The sequence below is a fragment of the Pongo abelii genome, chromosome 2 (assembly GCF_028885655.2).
Source record: "Pongo abelii isolate AG06213 chromosome 2, NHGRI_mPonAbe1-v2.0_pri, whole genome shotgun sequence".
Classification (NCBI taxonomy): domain Eukaryota; kingdom Metazoa; phylum Chordata; class Mammalia; order Primates; family Hominidae; genus Pongo; species Pongo abelii.
This window is the reverse complement of record NC_085928.1, coordinates 28,866,095-28,884,129: the sequence shown is the minus strand read 5'-3', so window position 1 is coordinate 28,884,129 and position 18,035 is coordinate 28,866,095. Positions and strand designations below refer to the sequence as shown.

Genomic DNA, 18,035 nt, shown 5'->3' with positions numbered 1-18,035 from the left:
AATAGGCCTTAAATGTTTCTTTATAAGTTATCTCCATCTGTTTTTATTTATTTATTTTAGGATCTCACTATGTTACACAGGCTGGGCTTGAACTCCTGGGCTCAAGCAATCCTCCTGCCTCAGCCTCCTGAGTAGCTGGGATAACAGGCACATGCCATTACACGCAGCTTCCACTTCTTACCTCTTACAATTCGTTGGTGTTGTTATTGTTTAAATAATTATGTGAATTTCCTATAGTTTCCTATTTGAATTTTGCCAGTTCTTGTTTTACCCTTTAGTCTGTTCTAGCTTCTGTTGCCCAGGCTGGAGTACAGCGGTGCGACCACAGCTCACTACAGCCTTTACCTGCTGGGCTCCAGAGATCCTCCCACCTCAGCCTCCTGAGTAGCCATGGCTACAGGCATGTGCCACTGCGCCTGTCTAAATTTATTTTTTTGTAGAGACAGGGTCGCACTATGTTGCCCAAGCTGGTCTCTCCTGGGCTCAAGCAGTCTCCCACGTAGGTCTCCCGAAGTGTAAAGATTACAGGTGGGAGCCACCACACTGAGCCTGCTATTTTAAGTTTTTAAGAAAAATATTATTTCTGTCTCTCTTCACTCATCTGACGCCTTGTTCTTTAAGCTTAAATGCATTTCTTAAGAGTAACCCTAAAAGCGATTCCTCTTGCCATTCTGTCATTCTAGTCCTTCAAAAAAAAATCATTTGATCTGTAATTCTGTATGTATTTGGAATCTTATGGTACTTTCATCTCCTCAGCAGGTTCTATGACAGCAATGGCCAGGTAGGTTTCAGTCACCTTTGGTCTTCCAGAGCCTTGCACTCTGTCTGGCTCAGAAGAGAAGCTCAATCAATGCTAGAGGTTTTTGTTGTTGTTGTTGTTTTCTCGAGACTGAGTCTAGCTCTGTCGTCCAGGGTGGAGTGCAGTGGCAAGATCTCGGCTCACTGCAAACTCCACCTCCCGGGTTCAAGTGATTCTTGTGCCTCAGCCTCCCGAATAGCTGGGGTTACAGATGCCTGCCACCATGCCCAGCTAATTTTTGTATTTTTGGTAGAGACAGGGTTTCACTGTGTTGGCCAGGCTGGCCTTGAACTCCTGAACTCATCATCCGCCCACCTCGGCCCCCCAAAGTGCTGGGATTACAAGCCTGAGCCACCGCACCTGGCCTATTTTTTAATTTTTTTTATTTTTTGAGACGGAGTCTCCCTCTGTTGCCCAGGCTGGAGTGCAATGGTGTGATCTTCGCTCACCACAACCTCTGCCTCCCGGGTTCAAGCGATTCTCCTGCCTCAGCTTCCCAAGTAGCTGGGATTACAGGCGCCTGCCACCACACCCAACTAATTTTTGTATTTTTAGTAGAGATGGGGTTTCACCATGCTGGCTAGGCTGGTCTCGAACTCCTGACCTCAGGTGATCCGCCTGCCTCGGCCTCCCAAAGTGCTGGGATTACAGGTGTGAGCCACCACACCTGGCCAATGCTAGGGTTATTAATATTGCCTGAACCTCCACATTTCTACCCCTTCCCACCCAACTCTGTTGTACAGCAGATGTCTGTTTCTTTGCTGCTGGTAAAGGATTTGGTGTAAATACTTATCACAGACTGATGTGACTATTTCTACCAGACTGTGGCACTCTGAAGTTCTCAGACACATCCTTATTCCCATGGGGCTCAGTAGAGTGTCCAGTTCATAGAAGGCTCTTAGTTAGGCCCCTGAAATAACTCTAAAACAGATAGCACCAATTTTAGTTTGGGAATTAGTGTACGTATACTTCAAAGCTTAAAAGTAGCCACTAACAGGATGCTGAACTATTAAAAACAACCTTCAAAAAAATCTTTTCGGCCGGGCACAGTGGCTCACGCCTGTAATCCCAGCACCTTGGGAGGCTGAGGCGGGCGGATCACGAGGTCAGGAGATCGAGACCATCCTGGCTAACAAGGTGAAACCCCGTCTCTACTAAAAATACAAAAAATTAGCTGGGCGTGGTGGTGGACACCTGTAGTCCCAGCTACTCAGGAGGCTGAGGCAGGAGAATGGCGTGAACCCGGGAAGCGGAGCTTGCAGTGAGTCGAGATCGCACCACTGTACTCCAGCCTGGGGGACAGAGCGAGACTCCGCCTCAAAAAAAAAATATATATATATATATTTTCTGAATACTTTTTTTCTCTTATTTATTCCAATAATAGACAATAGTCCTGAAATAAAAATGCATTACTTTTTTTTTAATTTTTATTTTTTGAGAAGGAGTCTCACTCAGCTGCCCAAGCTGGAGTGCAGTGGCACGATCTCAGCTCACTGCAACCACCATCTCCCAGGTTCAAGAGACTCTCCCATCTCAGCCTCCCGAGTAGCTGGGATTACAGGCACCCGCCATGATGCCCAGCTAGTTTTTGTATTTTAGTAGAGACAGGGTTTCACCATGTTGGCCAGGATGGTCTTGAACTCCTGACCCCAGGTAATCTGCCCGTCTTGGCCTCCCAAAGTGCTAGGATTACAGGCGTGAGCCACCGCGCCCAGCAAAAACGCATTACTTTATTCAAATACATATTTTATTTTCTATATTGTAAGGTAAATAAAAATGCATTATATTTCTCATTTAGATAAGTGCTTTCAAAATCATTTTTATTTTTTTAAATTTAATCTTACCTTTTTTCAAAATCGCTTTTATTTATTTGTTTATTTTGAGACAGGATCTCACTCTGTTGCTCAGGCTGGGGTGCAATGGTATGATCAGGGCTCACTGCAGCCTCTCACTCCTGGGCTCAAGTAATCCTCTTGCCTCAGCTTCCCCAATAGCTGAGACAACAGGCTCATGGCAACACACCCAGCTAACACTTTTTAAATCAGAGAAATATGTTCTTTTTTTTATTTTTTGAGACAGAGTCTTGCTCTGTCACCCAGGCTGGAGTGCAATGGCATGATCTTGGCTCACTGCAAGCTCTGCCTCCCAGGTTCAAGCGATTCTCCTGCCTCAGCCTCCCGAGTAGCTGGGACTAACAGGCGCCCGCCACCACCCTGGGCTAATTTTTTGTATTTTTAGTACAGATGGGGTTTCACCATGTTAGCCAGGATGGTCTCGATCTTCTGACCTCATGATCCGTCTGCCTCGGCCTCCCAAAGTGCTGGGATTACAGGCGTGAGCGACGACGCCCGGCCAGAGAAATATGTTCTACAAAAATAGATGTTTGTGGAACGCCAATATATAATAGATAAAAGTGGAGCAACTCTGGTTGGGGTTTTTTGGGTTTTTTTTTGAGGCAGAGTTTCATTCTTGCTGCCTAGGCTGGAATGCAATGGCGTGATCTCAGCTCACCGCAACCTCCATCTTCCAGGTTCAAGCGATTCTCCTGGCTCAGCCTCCTTAGTAGCTGGGATTACAGGCATGCGCCACTACGACTGGCTAATTTTGCATTTTTAGTAGAGACAGGGTTTCTCCATGTTGGTCAGGCTGGTCTTGAATTCTCAACCTCAGGTGATCCGCCCACCTCGGCCTCCCAAAGTGCTGGGATTACAGGCATGAGCCACTGCGCTCGGCCGCATTTCATATATTTCAGTGAAAATACAGTATGGCATAGTCAGTTTGGAAAACAGTTTGGCAGTGTCTTGTCAAGCTAAATGTACACTTAATATATGGCCCAGCAATCTCCTTCCTTGAGTATTTAGCCCAAATGAGTGAAACTTCAATATTCAAACAACAAATTACAGGGAGGTATAGAAGACTTATTTGTAATCATCAAAACCTAAAAATAACCAAATATCCTTCAAGTGGTGAAGGGTTCACAAACTGTGGTACCTCCACAAAATGGAATAGCACTATTCATTAATGAAAAGGAGCAAACTAATGATATATGCAAAAACATGTATCAGTCTCAAATACATTGTTAAATTAAAGAACTCAGGCTCATTACATTTTTACAACATCACGGAAAAGCCAAATAATTAAAATGAAAAATAGATCAATGGGGCCAGGCGCGGTGGCTAAAGCCTGTAATCCCAGCACTTTGGGAGGCCGAGGTGGGTGGATCACGAGGTCAGGAGTTCAAGACCAGCCTGGCCAAGATGGTGGCACCCCCATCTCTACTAAAAATACAAAAACTAGCTGGGCGAGGTGGCTCAGGCCTGTAATCCCAACACTTTGGGAGGCCGAGGCCGGTGGATTACAAGGTCAGAAGTTCGAGACCAGCCTGGCCAACATAGTGAAACCTCATCTCTACTATAAATACAAAAATTAGCTAGGCCTGGTGGTGTGCGCCTGTAGTCCCAGCTACTCGGGAGGCTGAGTCAGGAGAATCACTTGAACCCGGGAGGCGGAGGTTGTGATGAGCCGAGATCACGCCATTGCACTCCAGTTTGGGCAACAGAGCAAGACTCCATCTTAAGGAAAAAAAAGCCAGGCCCAGTGGCACATGCCTGTAATCGCAGCTACTCAGGAGGCTGAGACAGGAGAATGGCTTGAACCTGGGAGGCTGAGGTTGTAATGAGCCAAGACCTCGCCACTGTACTCCAGCCAGGGCGACAGAGTGAGACTCCATTTCAAAAAAAAGAAAAAGGCCAGGTTCGGTGGCTCACGCCTGTAATCCCAGCACTTTGGGAGGCCAAGGTGGATGGATTATGAGGTCAGGAGATGGAGACCATCCCGGCTAACACAGTGAAACCCCATCTCTACTAAAAATACAAAAAATTAGCTGCGTGTGGTGGCAGGTGCCTGTAATCCCAGCTACTAGGGAGGCTGAGGAAGGAGAATCATTACAGGCGTGAGCTACCACACCCGGCCTGAAACAGGAGTTTGAAGGAAGAGCAGAATGTAGAAAGTTCTTAACCTTTGCATTCTAGTTAGAGCTGCATGACTTCTGGAATGGGGAGGAATTCTTGTCCAGTCTGTTTACCTCTTTAGAACCCTCCTTGGTGTTATAACCCCCCTGATGTATTGTGGTCCTCCTCCTCGTCATCTACCATGGAGATAAACAAGACTTCTTTCAATCTCTAGCTCTGACATGTACAGAAATATTAGGGGTAGAGTTATGTGACACAAACTATTTCCTCTTTAATTTCCAAACTAACCATTTGTTCTCCTTTGCGATAAAATTTAGAGTGAAATGCACAGATCTGGAGTGTACACTGTAATGAGCTTTAAAAAATGAGTAGCCAGGCCAGGTGCGGTGGCTCACGCCTGTAATCCCAGCACTTTGGGAGGCCGAGGCGGGCCGATCGCCTGAGATCGAGAGTTCGAGACCAGCCTGAACAACACGGAGAAACCCTGTCTCTACTAAAAATACAAAAAATTAGCAGAGAGTGGTGGCACGTGCCTGTAATCCCAGCTACTCGGGAGGCTGAGGCAGGAGAATCACTTGAACCTGGGAGGCAGAGGCTGCGGTGAGCCAAGATCGAGCCATTGCACTCCAGCCTGGGCAACAAGAGTGAAATGCTATGTCAAAAATAAAATAAAATAAAACAAAATAAAATAAAATAAAATAAATGATTAGCCAATTCCCCCAATCAAAATAGAAAATATTTCTATCACCAGAAAAATTCCTTTGGGGCTCTTCCAGTCAATTCCCATTACTTCCGCCCTTTGGAAAACCCGCTTTACTTTTTATCACCAAGATTAGCAGTTCTTATACTCTTCTGCAGGACTTGTGAAAACACATTGCTGAACCACACCCTGTGTCATTCAGTAGGTCTGAGATGAAGTAATATGCATTTCAAAGTTCCAGGCTAATATGGATGCTCCTGGTTTGGGGACTAAATGAGAATCACTGTCACATTTTATGGAAAACTTAACTTTTTTTTTTTTTTGAGATGGAGTTTCGCTATTTTTGCGCAGGCTGGAGTGCAATGGCGGGATCTTGGCTAACTGCAGCCTCTGCCTCCCAGGCTCAAGTGATTCTCCTGCCTCAGCCTCCCAAGTAGCTGGGATTACAGGTGTGTGCCACCATGCCTGGCCCTTTTTGTGTGTGTGGGACGGAGTCTCACTCTATTGCCCAGGCTGGAGTGCAGAGGCACAATCTTGGCTCACTGCAACCTTCGCCTCCCAGGTTCAAGTGACTCTCCTGCCTCAGCATCCTAAATAGCTGGGATTATAGGCATGTGCTACCACACCCAGCTAATTTTTTGTTCTTTTTTGTTTTTTTTTTTGAGATGGAGTTTTGCTTTTGTTGCCCAGGCTGGAGTACAATGGCGTGATCTTGGCTCACCACAACTTCTGCCTCCCGGGTTCAACCAATTCTCCTGCCTCAGCTTCCCGAGTAACTGGAATTACAGGCATGTGCCACCACGCCCCGCTAACTTTTGTGTTTTTAATAGAGACAGGGTTTCTCCATGTTGGTCAGGCTGGCCTTGAACTCCCAACCTCAGGTGATCCACCCCCCCCTCCGCCTCCCAAAATGCTGGGATTACATGTGTGAGCCACCGCACCCGGCCAATTTTAGCTTTCGTTGAATACAGAGATTGTCCTCTCGTTACTCACTGCAAGCTCCGCCTCCCGGGTTCACCCTTCTCCTGCCTCAGCTTCCCGAGTAGCTGGGACTACAGAAGCCCGGCTAGTTTTTCTATATTTAGTAGAGATGGGGTTTCATCTTGTCAGCCAGGATGGTCTTGATCTCTTGACCTCGTGATCCGCCTGCCTCGGCCTCCCAAAGTGCTGGGATTACAGGCGTGAGCCACCGCACCTGGCCTTTTTTTTTTTTTTTTTTTTTTTTTTTTTGAGGCAGGGTCTCTGCTCTGCTGCCCAGGCTGGAAGGGCAGTGGTGCGATCATGGCTCACTGCAGCCTCGACCTCCAGCTCAAGCAATCCTGCCATCTCGGCCACCTGAGTAGCTGGGACTACAGGCCACAGGCCACCACGGCGGGCTACTTTTTGTATTTTGGTGAAAGGGTTTCAACATGTTGCCCAGGCTGGTCTTGAACTCCTCGGCTCAAGTCATCTGCCAGCCTCAGTCTCCCAAGTGTTGGGATTACAGGCGTGAGCCACTGCCCCTGACCCCTGTGGGTCTTCACATATGGCTATGTCTAAGTAAGTGTCATTCGAAGCAAGGTAGACTCACTTAATTAGCCTGAGACAACAGGTGTAATCAGGACTAATTGTTTCCTCATGATTAGATTTACATTATCTTTTTGGCAATGATATTGTATACTTCCCATTGTTTATCAGAAAAGACATTTTAGTTTATAACATTCCTGGTGGTGCTAAGTTGGAATCCTTGGTTAAGGTGGCTGTAGCCAAATTCCAATTTTTATGTCAGTAAGCCCCATCGTGCCAAAATATAGAAATTTTATTTCCATCAAGAATGTGTTCAGAGGCCCTGACCAACATTTACCCTTGGAAGCTGCCATGTCCTTTTGGAGCCAAGAGAAATTTGCAAGGCTGGCTCCAGGTTTCCCACACCCGATACAATGTGGGCACAGACCTATTTGTACAAGTTATCTTAACATCCAGATGGGAAATTGGGAATATAAACCTCTTCTCTCAGCTCCCCAAAAAACAGCAAGATGTCATGTCTCTGCCAGGGAACTCATCTGAGACACAGTTTATAGCTCCAACTGTCTTCCTCTTAGTATTCTGGGAGCATAGCAAGGAGACAGGGAGTGGGGGACTGAATGTGATTGATAGGAACTTTGGGGGAGGCCTGTGAAAATTAGGGTGATTTGGCAAGTATGTAACTAAGGTTTTATCTTGCTGGGGCAGGAAGATGAGTAAATAAACTGTCTTACTGGTAGACTCCAATTATTAATTTATTTTGTATAGAGAGAAATTTAAGTTTATTGAAATGTGTTAGAAACAGGGAGGTATCTACAAGCAGAATCATAAAGCAAAGGACATTTCCAAATTAATAGAAAGGAAGGAAACAGAATAGAAACTTGACCCATCCAAATAAAGTAGGGGAGAAGTTTAAAAAGGAAACAAAACGAACAATACACATAGTATAAGAAAAATGTCTATTATTTATTACACTGAACAATTCTGACCACCAACAACCAATGGGGGGCAGGAGAGAAGAACATCTTGCTTCTCAACAAACTTTCCTCCCTTGCTTAAACATTTCTGAGGATTCTTTCCCAAACCTATTACACCTGTATTATGATGGTTACAAATTTTCCAACTCTGCCACTCCTTCCAGTGCACTATTTTTAGTATCTTCATTGAAGGGGCAAAAAAAAAAAAAAAAAAAAAGATCCCCTACTTGTAATAACAAAACAATGTTGGAAACTGTCATTAAATCAGGATAAGTGAAAAACAGATCTGTTCCCAGACTCGCAGGACTATAAATTTAGGAAGTACATAAAAAAAATAAAAATTAATTACACAATAGGATACATTAAATATGTACAGCTTTTTGTATGTCAATCATACTTAAGTAGTTTTAAGAACAAATGATCCAACCCATACCACCAACTAATAAAGAACAAACAAATGAGTCATACAAAAGAAAAATCACACGTTTTGGTTTACTCCTACTTTTGAGTTAAGAACACTAACAATAAAATTTGCATGCAATGAATATGGTTCTCTAAATATAACAGATGAATTATTTTACATACACATCTTATTTTTATTTATGGAGAATCGGTTAATAAACACATTTTAAGTTCAATATATTATGTATTTGAGTGGGAAGCAATCTTAAACATTTTAAACACCAGAAATATACAAAACAATTATAAATGAAATAACACAGACAAAGTCCCTTGTGTTTTGATCCTGGAGTCAAACCATAGAAATCTCAGGTTATTAAGAAAACTCTGAAAAATATTGTTTTGAATATTAAAAATCACGTGTTTGGGGGAGGGAGAGAATTAACAGCCTTTCTTTGCCTTAAAATACTTCACGTTTTATGAAATTGCAATTGGAATGAAGCAGCTCCTAAAGTAGTCAGTGTTCAGAGGAAGAGAAAATAGAGCACAAGAGCCAACTACCATTTGACTCAAGTCCATCAAAATGCTCAGCTGAAGAACTCACTTAAAAGAGCTGTTGAAGGTCAGGCGCAGGGGCTCATGCCCATAATCCCAGCGTTTTGGGAGGCTGAGGAGGGTGATCACTTGAGTCCAGGAGTTTGATACCAGCCTGGCCAACATGGTAAAACTCCATCTCTACTAAAAATACAAAAAATTAGCTGGGTGTGGTGGCAGGTGCCTGTACCCAGCTACTCAGGAGGCTGAGGCAGGAGAATCATTTGAACCCAGGAGGCGGAGATTGCACTGAACTGAGATTGCACCACTGCACTCCAGCCTGGGCAACTCTAAGACACTGTCTCAAAATACAACAAAAAAAAGCTGCTGCTGAAGTCATGTCTATTTTACAAAAGTAGTGTGAATGAGTTTTTCTACATATTAACTATAATTTATGGTAATTTGTTAAATGTTTTTCCATTTTTAAATGTAAGAGTCTCTATCTCCACTCACAAAGCAACAGGCACTGCTAGGGGTCTTAGGCTAACATCTGCCACCCCACCAGTCTGCATGGCCCTTTAACAAGTGTGCAGAGGACCAGAGTTCACCTGTCAGCAGCACCGCAGAATCCAACTCTCCAGCTTTTCTGCCATTAATTACCATAGATGTGGCCTTTTTCCTGATATTCTATTCCCATTGGAGGCTTTTTATTAAGACCTTGTTCCTATAAAGCAAATAAAATATTTGTTTTTAAAAAGAATGAAGAAATATTAAAAATAGCCAAGAAACTCGCTGCTGGAATGCTGTTGAAATTGCCCTTACAACTTTAGGATCATAGGTAGCAAGCCTGTGATCCTGTCATTCAAGAATGAAGATCATCAGCCAAGTTATCATGCCTCTGTAATATGTTCCCTGACTTGTGCGAACCATGGACAAGAGGTCTTGGAGGGGCTCTTTTCACCACTTTCCCAAAAACCCAAGTATGTCATTAAAGGGCTACCCAAAGTGACCTCCTCAGTTCTCTTCAACTTGCTTGGCATACAGAGATTATCAAAATACTCACAGCAAAAAGTAGGATATCCCAAAGAAGGAAAAGCCAATCACACATTCACATACTTCCTCCTGTGGGAGATGGTCTTGCTATGTTTCCCAGGCTGAGAAATTACCGATCTCTCTTTTCCATCTAGTCGATTCTTCCCTTAAGGAACCTCTTCTTTGATATTCATCATGTTATTCTAGGTGTTTACATGCCCACCGTCCCTGTTAGACTGTAGGCTACTTAAAGGAAGAGGTTTTTTGCTAGTCATTATTTCTGTGTAGGGCATACACTTTGAATATAATAATTATATAATGTTTGTTGCTCCCAGAATTCTGTGTCTCCAGGTAGAAGCATTACACCCTGACACATAAATGCTTTCTTTTTCCTGGAGATAAACTTAACTGAGTAATAATTTTCTTGAAACTCTTTACTGACAATTTGAGCTTGAAATACACGGCTATTTAAGATTAATGTATATCTTAACTTTCTGCAATTGAAAATCCGACACCCACTTTTAGTTTGTAGAAAAGCATCAGGTAATTACCTGTGAACACATTTGGGGCACAACATATTGTCTTCAAGGTGCGGGGGTGGAAAATTGGAGGCAGGAAGCAAGAAGAGTGCACTCACTCTCCCTTCTTGCTTTTCTGGAACCCAGGCTTGACCAGCATGAAACTGCAGGTGAACCCAACCATCTGTGTCTGCAGGGAGACTTTTCCCATGGACCACACACCACCTGACACCTGGAGAAGGAGAGAGACAGGTACCCACACACCAGGATGACATACTGATGTAAGACTGTATTATGGCCCATCTCCCTTGATTGACCAGCTCCAAGATGTGAACCCTGAAATCCTAACTTAACCTCTTCTCTATCCTGTTCTCCTTTAGAAAAGCATACAAGCCGGGTGCAGTGGCTCACGCTTGTAATCCCAGCACTTTGGGAGGCCGAGGTGGGCGGATCACGAGGTCAGGAGATCGAGACCATTCTGGCTAACACAGTGAAACCCCATTTCTACTAAAAATACAAAAAATTAGCCGGGCGTGGTGGCGGGTGCCTGTAGTCCCAGCTACTCAGGAGGCTGAGGCAGGAGAATGGCGTGAACCCGGGAGGCGGTGCTTGCAATGAGCCGAGACTGCGCCACTGCACTCCAGCCTGGGTGACAGAGCAAGACTCCATCTCAAAAAAAAAAAAAAAAAAAGCATACAAGATAGTTCCTGTTAAAAATCTAAAAATCTAGTTGGAAGTAGTATAGTTGTAGGTGGGCAGATGGTAGAAAGACTAACCCAGAGTGTCTGGAAAGGGCTTCATGAAATAAGCTCAGGGGTCTCAGCTCTTAACACACATTGGATTATGCTAAGCAGTTTGTCTTCTTTTGTTGTATTTTCTGTAATTCTTACAACATACAAGGTAGGTATTACCCATTTGACAATGAAAACGCTGGGAAATATTTTAAATAACTTATTAATGCCATTCTGGGGCTCAGTTGCAGGCAATTAATTTTAGACCTTGCCTTTAAATTGCTTAAAGGGTAAAGAAAGAAAACCAGACTGCTATCCCCTTCTGATGCCATCAATAATTTAGAGCAGTGGTTCTCAAACTGTGGTCCCCAGACCAGCATCCTTAGTACTGCCTGGGAAACTGTTAGAAATGCAAACTCTTGCCGGGTGCGATGGCTCACGCCTGTAATCCCAGCACTTTGGGAGGCCAAGGTGGGCGGATCATCTGGGGTCAGGAGTTCGAAACCAGCCTGACCAACATGGAGAAACCCCATCTCTACTAAAAACACAAAATTAGCCGGGCATGGTGGCGCATGCCTGTAATCCCAGCTACTCAGGAAGGCTGAGGCAGAATTGCTTGAACCCGGGAGGTGGAGGTTGCGGTGAGCTGAGATCGTGCCACTGCACCCTAGCCTGGGCAACAAGAGCGAAACTCTGTCTCAAAAAAAAAAAGAAATGCAAACGTTCAGGTCCTGCCCTAGACCTGAATCAGAAACTCTGTGGGCAGGGTCCAGGAATTACCGGCCCTCAAAGGGATTTTGATATACCCTAAAATGTATCAGGAATTACTATCTACTAAGCTTATTTCCCCATTGGACCAGAATAAGCTCTTCATGTTGCGCTTACCAGAGGCCTCTTGTGGAGAGTCCACTGCCTCTGGCGTCCTCGCCCTGGCTGAAATTCTCGCCCAGGAGGCCAGCAAAGCCTCTGGGGCAGAAGTTGTCACCACAACTGTATTAACTCCCTCAAGAAGAGGAGTGGAATCTTCCAGGGCAGGCGGCCCCCCCGCAGGGGGAAGAGCCACTTCAGAAGGATGTGTCTGAGAACTTTGCAGGGACGTTTCCCCTTTTTCCACCTTTAATTTTTTTTGCAATGATTTCCGGATTTTGGCCTCTTTTGCTGTGCTAGGAAAATCCTACAGAAAGGGTTAAATAATAAAGATAAAAATACAGATTAAAATTCTAACAAAAATGGCCTAAGGGTTAAGGAGCTCTCCATCAAATACAAAGTTTCACTTAGGAGGACTAGGTTCAAGAGATCTATTGTACAAGTTGGTAACTATACGTAGTTAATAACAATGTACTGTCTTCTTGAAAATTGCTCAGTTGGCCACCCAGTGGCTCAGGTCTGTAATCCCAGCACTTTGGGAGGCCAAGGTGGGTGAAACACTTGAGGTCAGGAGTTCGAGACCAGCCTGGCCAACGTGATGAAACCTCCGTCTCTACTAAAAATACAAAAATTATCCAGGCATGGTGGCTCATGCCTGTAATCCCAGCTACTCCAGGGGCTGAGACAGGGATATCACTTGAACCAGGGAGGCAGAGGTTGCAGTGAGCCTGCACTGCAGCCTAAGTGACACAGGGAGACTCTGTCTCAAAAAAAAAAAAAAAAAAAAGAAAAGAAAAGAGAAAGAAATAGAAAAAAAAGAAAATTGCTGGCCGGGCACAGTGGTTCACACCTGTAATCCCAGCACTTTGGGAGGCCGAGGTGGGTGGATCACCTGAGGTCAGGAGTTCGAGACCAGCATGACCCACCTCTACTAAAAATACAAACATCAGCCAGATGTGGTGGCAGGCACCTGTAATCCGAGCTACTCTGGAGGCTGAGGCAGGAGAATTGCTTGAACCCGGGAGGTGAAGGTTGCAGTGAGCCGAGATGGTACCACTGCACTCCAGCCTGGGTGACAGTGCGAGACTCTGTCTCAAAAAAAAAATAAAATAAAAAAAAATAAAGTAGGGATGGTTAATACTGTTCTTTCTTAGAACTAGGGGTGGAGGGACAAGGTGAGGCTAAGACAGTTCCTTTACTCACTTTTGAGGCTACAATAGGTAATTAGGATAAGCACTGAAACGTCCATCCTTTAAAAAGTTACCTTTTGATTTGGGTAGGCAAAGGCACACAGGCGCTTATATGCATCCAATTTCTAAGACAACAGAAAACTGAGTTAGTAAGGCAAATAAGGCTCCTACCCTTCCTCCCAGCAGCACCGTCCCCAGCCTAGGCCCTCACCTGGCCTTTGGAGCTCAGCTTCAATTGTTGGCACCAGGCCCGCAGAATGTCCCGGTGAATCAGATTAACAGGTGGCAGCTTAGAGGGTAATGGAGGGATTGGTATCTTCTTCTGAGGTCTGGGGTTGTCAGTGTGCTCTGCCTTTTTCTTAGGGCAGAGCACTGAAGGAGAATGGAATCAAATTAGTAGTAATTAACTTCGTGTAGCTTTCCAGAATTTCAAAAGTAAAACCATTTTTTTTTTGAGACACAGTCTTGCTCTGTCTCGCAGCTGGAGTACAGTGGCGCAATCTTGGCTGCCTGCAACCTCCGCCTCCTGGGTTCAAGCGATTCTCCTGCCTCAGCCTCCTGAGTAGCTGGGATTACAGACGCCCACCACCATGCCCGGCTAATTTTTTGTATTTTTAGTGGAGATGGAGTTTCACCATGTTGGCCAAGCTGGTCTCGAACTCCTGACCTTGTGATCTGCCCATCTAGGCCTCCCAAAGTGCTGGGATTACAGGCCTAAGCCACCACGCCCAGCCTAAAATCACTTTTAATTAATTAATAGTCCAATCCCTCTCAAACCTAGGACTTACCACTTCTAAATCCTAGTTTTACTCCTAAATTTCCCCACTACTCAGGTACTCTTGCTCCTTTGTGAGCCCCTTAATCCACAGAATCCAGGTGGTGGCAACGGAGATTGCACTTCCATCCCAGGGGAATTACCGCTGTCTTAGACTTGAGATCATTCTCAGTGGTGTCCTCTAGCCCCAGAGCAAAATGAACACCTGACAGTGCTACACAGGCAACCACTAATACCCCCTAATTCTGCCAGCCCACCCTAGTCAGGGAAGCACTCTGGTTTCATAGCAGGTATGTTTCCTTAGCTCTACTGTGTTTCTGTTCATCCCACTTCTGTACCTCACATACCTTGTCTTCATTCAGTAAAGATTTCTGGCTGGGCGCAGTGGTTCACACTGTAATCCCAGCACTTTGGGAGGCCGAGGTGGGTGGATAACCTGAGGTCAGGAGTTCGAGACCAGCATGGTCAACACGGTGAAATGCCGTCTCTACTAAAAAAATTAGCCGGGCTTGGTGGCACATGCCTGTAATCCCAGCTACTTGGGAGGCTGAGGCAGGAGAACTGTTTGAACCCGGGAGGCAGGGGTTGTAGTGGGCCAGGATCGTGCCATAAAAATTTCTAAGGCTGGGTGTGGTGGCTCACACCTGTAATCCCAGCACTTTAAGAGGCCAAGGCAGATGATCACTTGAGGCCAAGAGTTTGCAACCAGCCTGGCCAATATGGTGAAACCCCATCTCTACTAAAAATACAAAAATCAGCCAAGCATGGTGGCACATGCCTGCAATCCTAGCTAACTTGGGAGGCTGAGACAGAAGAATTGCTTGAACTCGGGAGGCACAGGTTGCAGGGAGCTGAGATGGTGCCACCACACTCCAGCCTGGATGACAGAGCAACACCCTGTCTTGGTGTCTCAAAAAAAAAAAAGACACAGCCTGTAATGACACTAATAGTTAGTAGGGTTTACTCTGTACATATTACTTCTCACGCATAGTCTGAGTGCTTCACTTAACTACTCTATGTAAATTTTAACACTCCATTCCCACCCCTTAATAAAGGTAGATATTGTCCTAACTTATTTTTAGAATACAAAGTCCGGTTTCAAGAATGCGTCTTCAAATTTACAGCTGTCTGTTCCCAAATCATTGCACACTGAAATCCTTAACTCCAAGTAGCAAGTGAAGGAAAAAATGATCAGCAGAACCAAATACGCTGTGAAAGTCTGAAGATAGGAAGGGATCAGTTAGAGCAGTGGTGACCAAAAGATGCTTCAGGAAGGTACAGTTTAAGCTAGGCTTCCATGAAGTGTAGGATTTGCACAATACATGATGGAAATTTCTTCCCTAGTTTTTCTTCTTCAGAAAAATTCCTCTGGCTTCTAAGACCCAAGAAGGTGGGATTTGAGGATTTGAAGACCTCTTACCTTTATTGCCTTTGACAGACATTTTTTCTTTGGTTCTCTTTGCTGATGTTCCTGGCAAAGCAATTGTATTTGGTTCATTAGAAGCCTGCTGATCCTCTTCCCTCGACTTCTCTGTGGAGGTCCACTGGGGAACAGAGGAGCTGGTCAGTCATTCCTCTAGTGTCCAAACCACACATACACTACCTGCCTCAAGATAACTTACTTCTAAGGCAACAAGGCAGTTACTGGACTCCACTGGCAGTGTGGATTCTCCTCTGGGTATCATCTTAACACTCAGTTTCATTTACAGGACTGGGAAACAATGATGGAAAAAATGGGAGGAAGCCAGTTTGAAAGCACATGAAAAGACAGATACAAACAAGAGTAGAAGAAAACAGGCTCTGCCTTGTTTTTTTTTTTCTGAGACGAAGTCTCGCCCTGTCGCCCAGGCTGTAGTGCAGTGGCGCAATCTCGGCTCACTGCAACCTCCACCTGCCCGGTTTAAGCAATTCTCTGCCTCAGCCTCCCCACTAGCTGGAATTACAGGCGCCTGTCACCACACCCGGCTGAATTTTTCTATTTTTAGTAGAGATGGGGTTTCACCATGTTGGCCAGGCTGGTCTTGAACTCCTGGCCTCAAGTGATCTGCCCACCTCGGCCTCCCAAAGTGCTGGGATTACAGGCATGTGCCACTGTGCCTGGCGTTAGCCTTCCTTTTTTCATTCATTTAATTCTCATAGCAACCTGGCAACAATTACTTCTCAGACACAGAAGCTGAGGATCAGAGGTAACATAAAGACACAGATTAAGAGTACATTAGATATAAATTAAAATTTAAATATAAAGCCTGGGCTCCGTGGTTCACGCCTGTAATCCCGGCACTTTGGGAGGTCGAGGTGGGCTGATCAATGGAGGTCAGGAGTTCGAGACCAGCCTGGCCAACATATTGAAACTCAGTCACTACCAAAAATACAAAAACTACCTGGGCGTGGTGGTGCGCACCTGCAATCCCAACTAATCTAGAGGCTGAGTCAGGAGAATCTCTTGAACCCGGGAGGCAGAGGCTGCAGTGAGCCGAGATCGGCTACTGCACACCACTCTAGGCGACAGAGTGAAACTTTTTAAAATAAGTTAATATAATAAAATTTATCCTAAATATAAATCCTTTTCTTCACTTTCAGGGTGGATTACTGGACAAATTAACATTTGTATGGCATTTTTACATCTCTATAGCAGTTCTACATTTTTATTTGAAATTTACATTTGCATAATCCTTACAAAAAGTACTCGCTTTGGACCTCACAAAAGACTTAAAACCGAGACAGTTAAAAATGACCCAGTTCAGGTCAAGAGGACCTGAGAGCGCTCGGATACGGCCGTTCAGTGCCTGTGCAACGTCTTAAATCCTCTCTTCCTTCAGTTTCTGTCTGCATTGTTCCCAATGTCTGGCTTCTGATTACTCCTAGGTCCTAAGGACTCTGGGAAAAGGGAACGAATTCATTCTCAGCACCTTTGGTTTAGGATCTGTGTCCGTCTAAAGGAAATTAAGGGGTTTCATTCTTTTCCAACCTCAGCTCAATTGCCTCTTCCTAAAATCTTTCCTTCACCACCCTTTTCTCCTGTTACCATTTCCCTCTAGCCCCGATATTCAGTTAGTTCTTTCTGACAGGACAAAGCACCTCTTCAAAACAGAAAACCCGGGCCGGGAGCAGCGGCGCGCGCCTGCAGTCCCAGTAGCACTTTGGTAGGCCGAGGTGGGAGGATCGCTTGAGCCTGAGAGGTTGCAGTGAGTAGTGATGTGCCACTGCACTCCAGCCAGGGAGACAAAAGTGAGACCCTGTTCCAAAACACAAACCTGAAAACCTAATTTTTTAACTTTTCCTTTTGAGGTGGAGTTTCGCTCTGGTTGCCCAAGCTGGGGGTGCAATGGGGCGATCTCGGCTCACCGCAACCCCTGACTCCCGGGTTCAAGCGATTCTCCTGCCTCAGCCTCCCGAGTAGCTAGGATTACAGGTGTGCGCCACCACACCCGGCTAACTTTGTATTTTTAGTAGAGACAGAGTTTCTCCATGTTGGTCAGGCTGGTCTCGAACTCCCGACCTCAGGTGATCCGCCCGCCTCGGCTGCCCAAAGTGCTGGAATTACAGGCGTGAGCCACCGCGCCCGGCCTCTTTTTTTTTTCCCCCTATCTTTTGACACTCTCAACCTCCTCAACTAAACCTAGAAAACCTCATTTCTTATTTGTCTGCTCACTCCAATATACCAGGCTGCAATCATATTCTTGGGCCTTACTCTTAAAACAAAAAAAAGTCAAGAGGAGAAAATTCGAAGGCACATTCTTTTCTCCTTAAAGGAAAAATCAAGAGTGCCCAGGGAAAACAGAAACACAAAGACAGACAGAAAACAAATCCACTAAAACTGTACTGACCTCCTTGCCTTTTGCCTTCTCCATACTTGCAGAAGCGGAGCCTCGCAAGATGCTTCCAAAATGGCCCCTGCCCCAAGATTGCTATTTGCAAAGTCTCCTCCCACTTCCTGCCGCCCGAAGACCCTTTTTCTCTCCACCTCACCTCTTCTTTTCTTCTACCTTTCTGTTCCCTCCCCCACAATTTGTAAATGCTAAAATTGCATTGTTTCTTA

General features: G+C 45.1%; 1 protein-coding gene across 4 annotated transcripts; it reads right to left on the bottom strand.

Moving 5' to 3' along the window:
- Window positions 1–7,920: 7,920 nt before the first annotated feature.
- On the bottom strand, window positions 7,921–17,934 carry DPPA4 (developmental pluripotency associated 4). 4 transcript variants are annotated; one of them, XM_054551548.2, is made up of 8 exons: window positions 17,824–17,934; window positions 15,417–15,540; window positions 13,433–13,593; window positions 13,296–13,346; window positions 12,050–12,338; window positions 10,467–10,665; window positions 9,947–10,005; window positions 7,921–9,607 (listed from the first exon to the last, which is right to left on the bottom strand). In XM_054551548.2, exons 1-7 carry the CDS (start codon window positions 17,845–17,847, stop codon window positions 9,984–9,986), a joined length of 870 nt encoding a protein of 289 aa, XP_054407523.2. In that variant the 5' UTR covers window positions 17,848–17,934; the 3' UTR covers window positions 7,921–9,607; window positions 9,947–9,983. The 4 variants fall into 4 exon arrangements, with proteins under 4 accessions (XP_054407523.2, XP_054407520.2, XP_002813357.3 ...); XM_054551545.2 differs by having other exon boundaries at window positions 7,921–10,158; XM_002813311.6 differs by lacking the exon at window positions 9,947–10,005.
- Window positions 17,935–18,035: the final 101 nt, after the last annotated feature.

What these genes read in the sequence shown, in the direction of transcription:
- DPPA4 (XM_054551545.2), bottom strand. Translation starts at nt 17,847, where the DNA reads ATGGAGAAGGCAAAAGGCAAGGAG. An exon ending in AGAAGGCAAAAGGCAAGGAG is followed by an intron (nt 15,541 to 17,823) that starts GTCAGTACAGTT and finishes TCTGTTCCCCAG; the next exon opens with TGGACCTCCACAGAGAAGTC. An exon ending in GTCTGTCAAAGGCAATAAAG is followed by an intron (nt 13,594 to 15,416) that starts GTAAGAGGTCTT and finishes ATTCTCCTTCAG; the next exon opens with TGCTCTGCCCTAAGAAAAAG.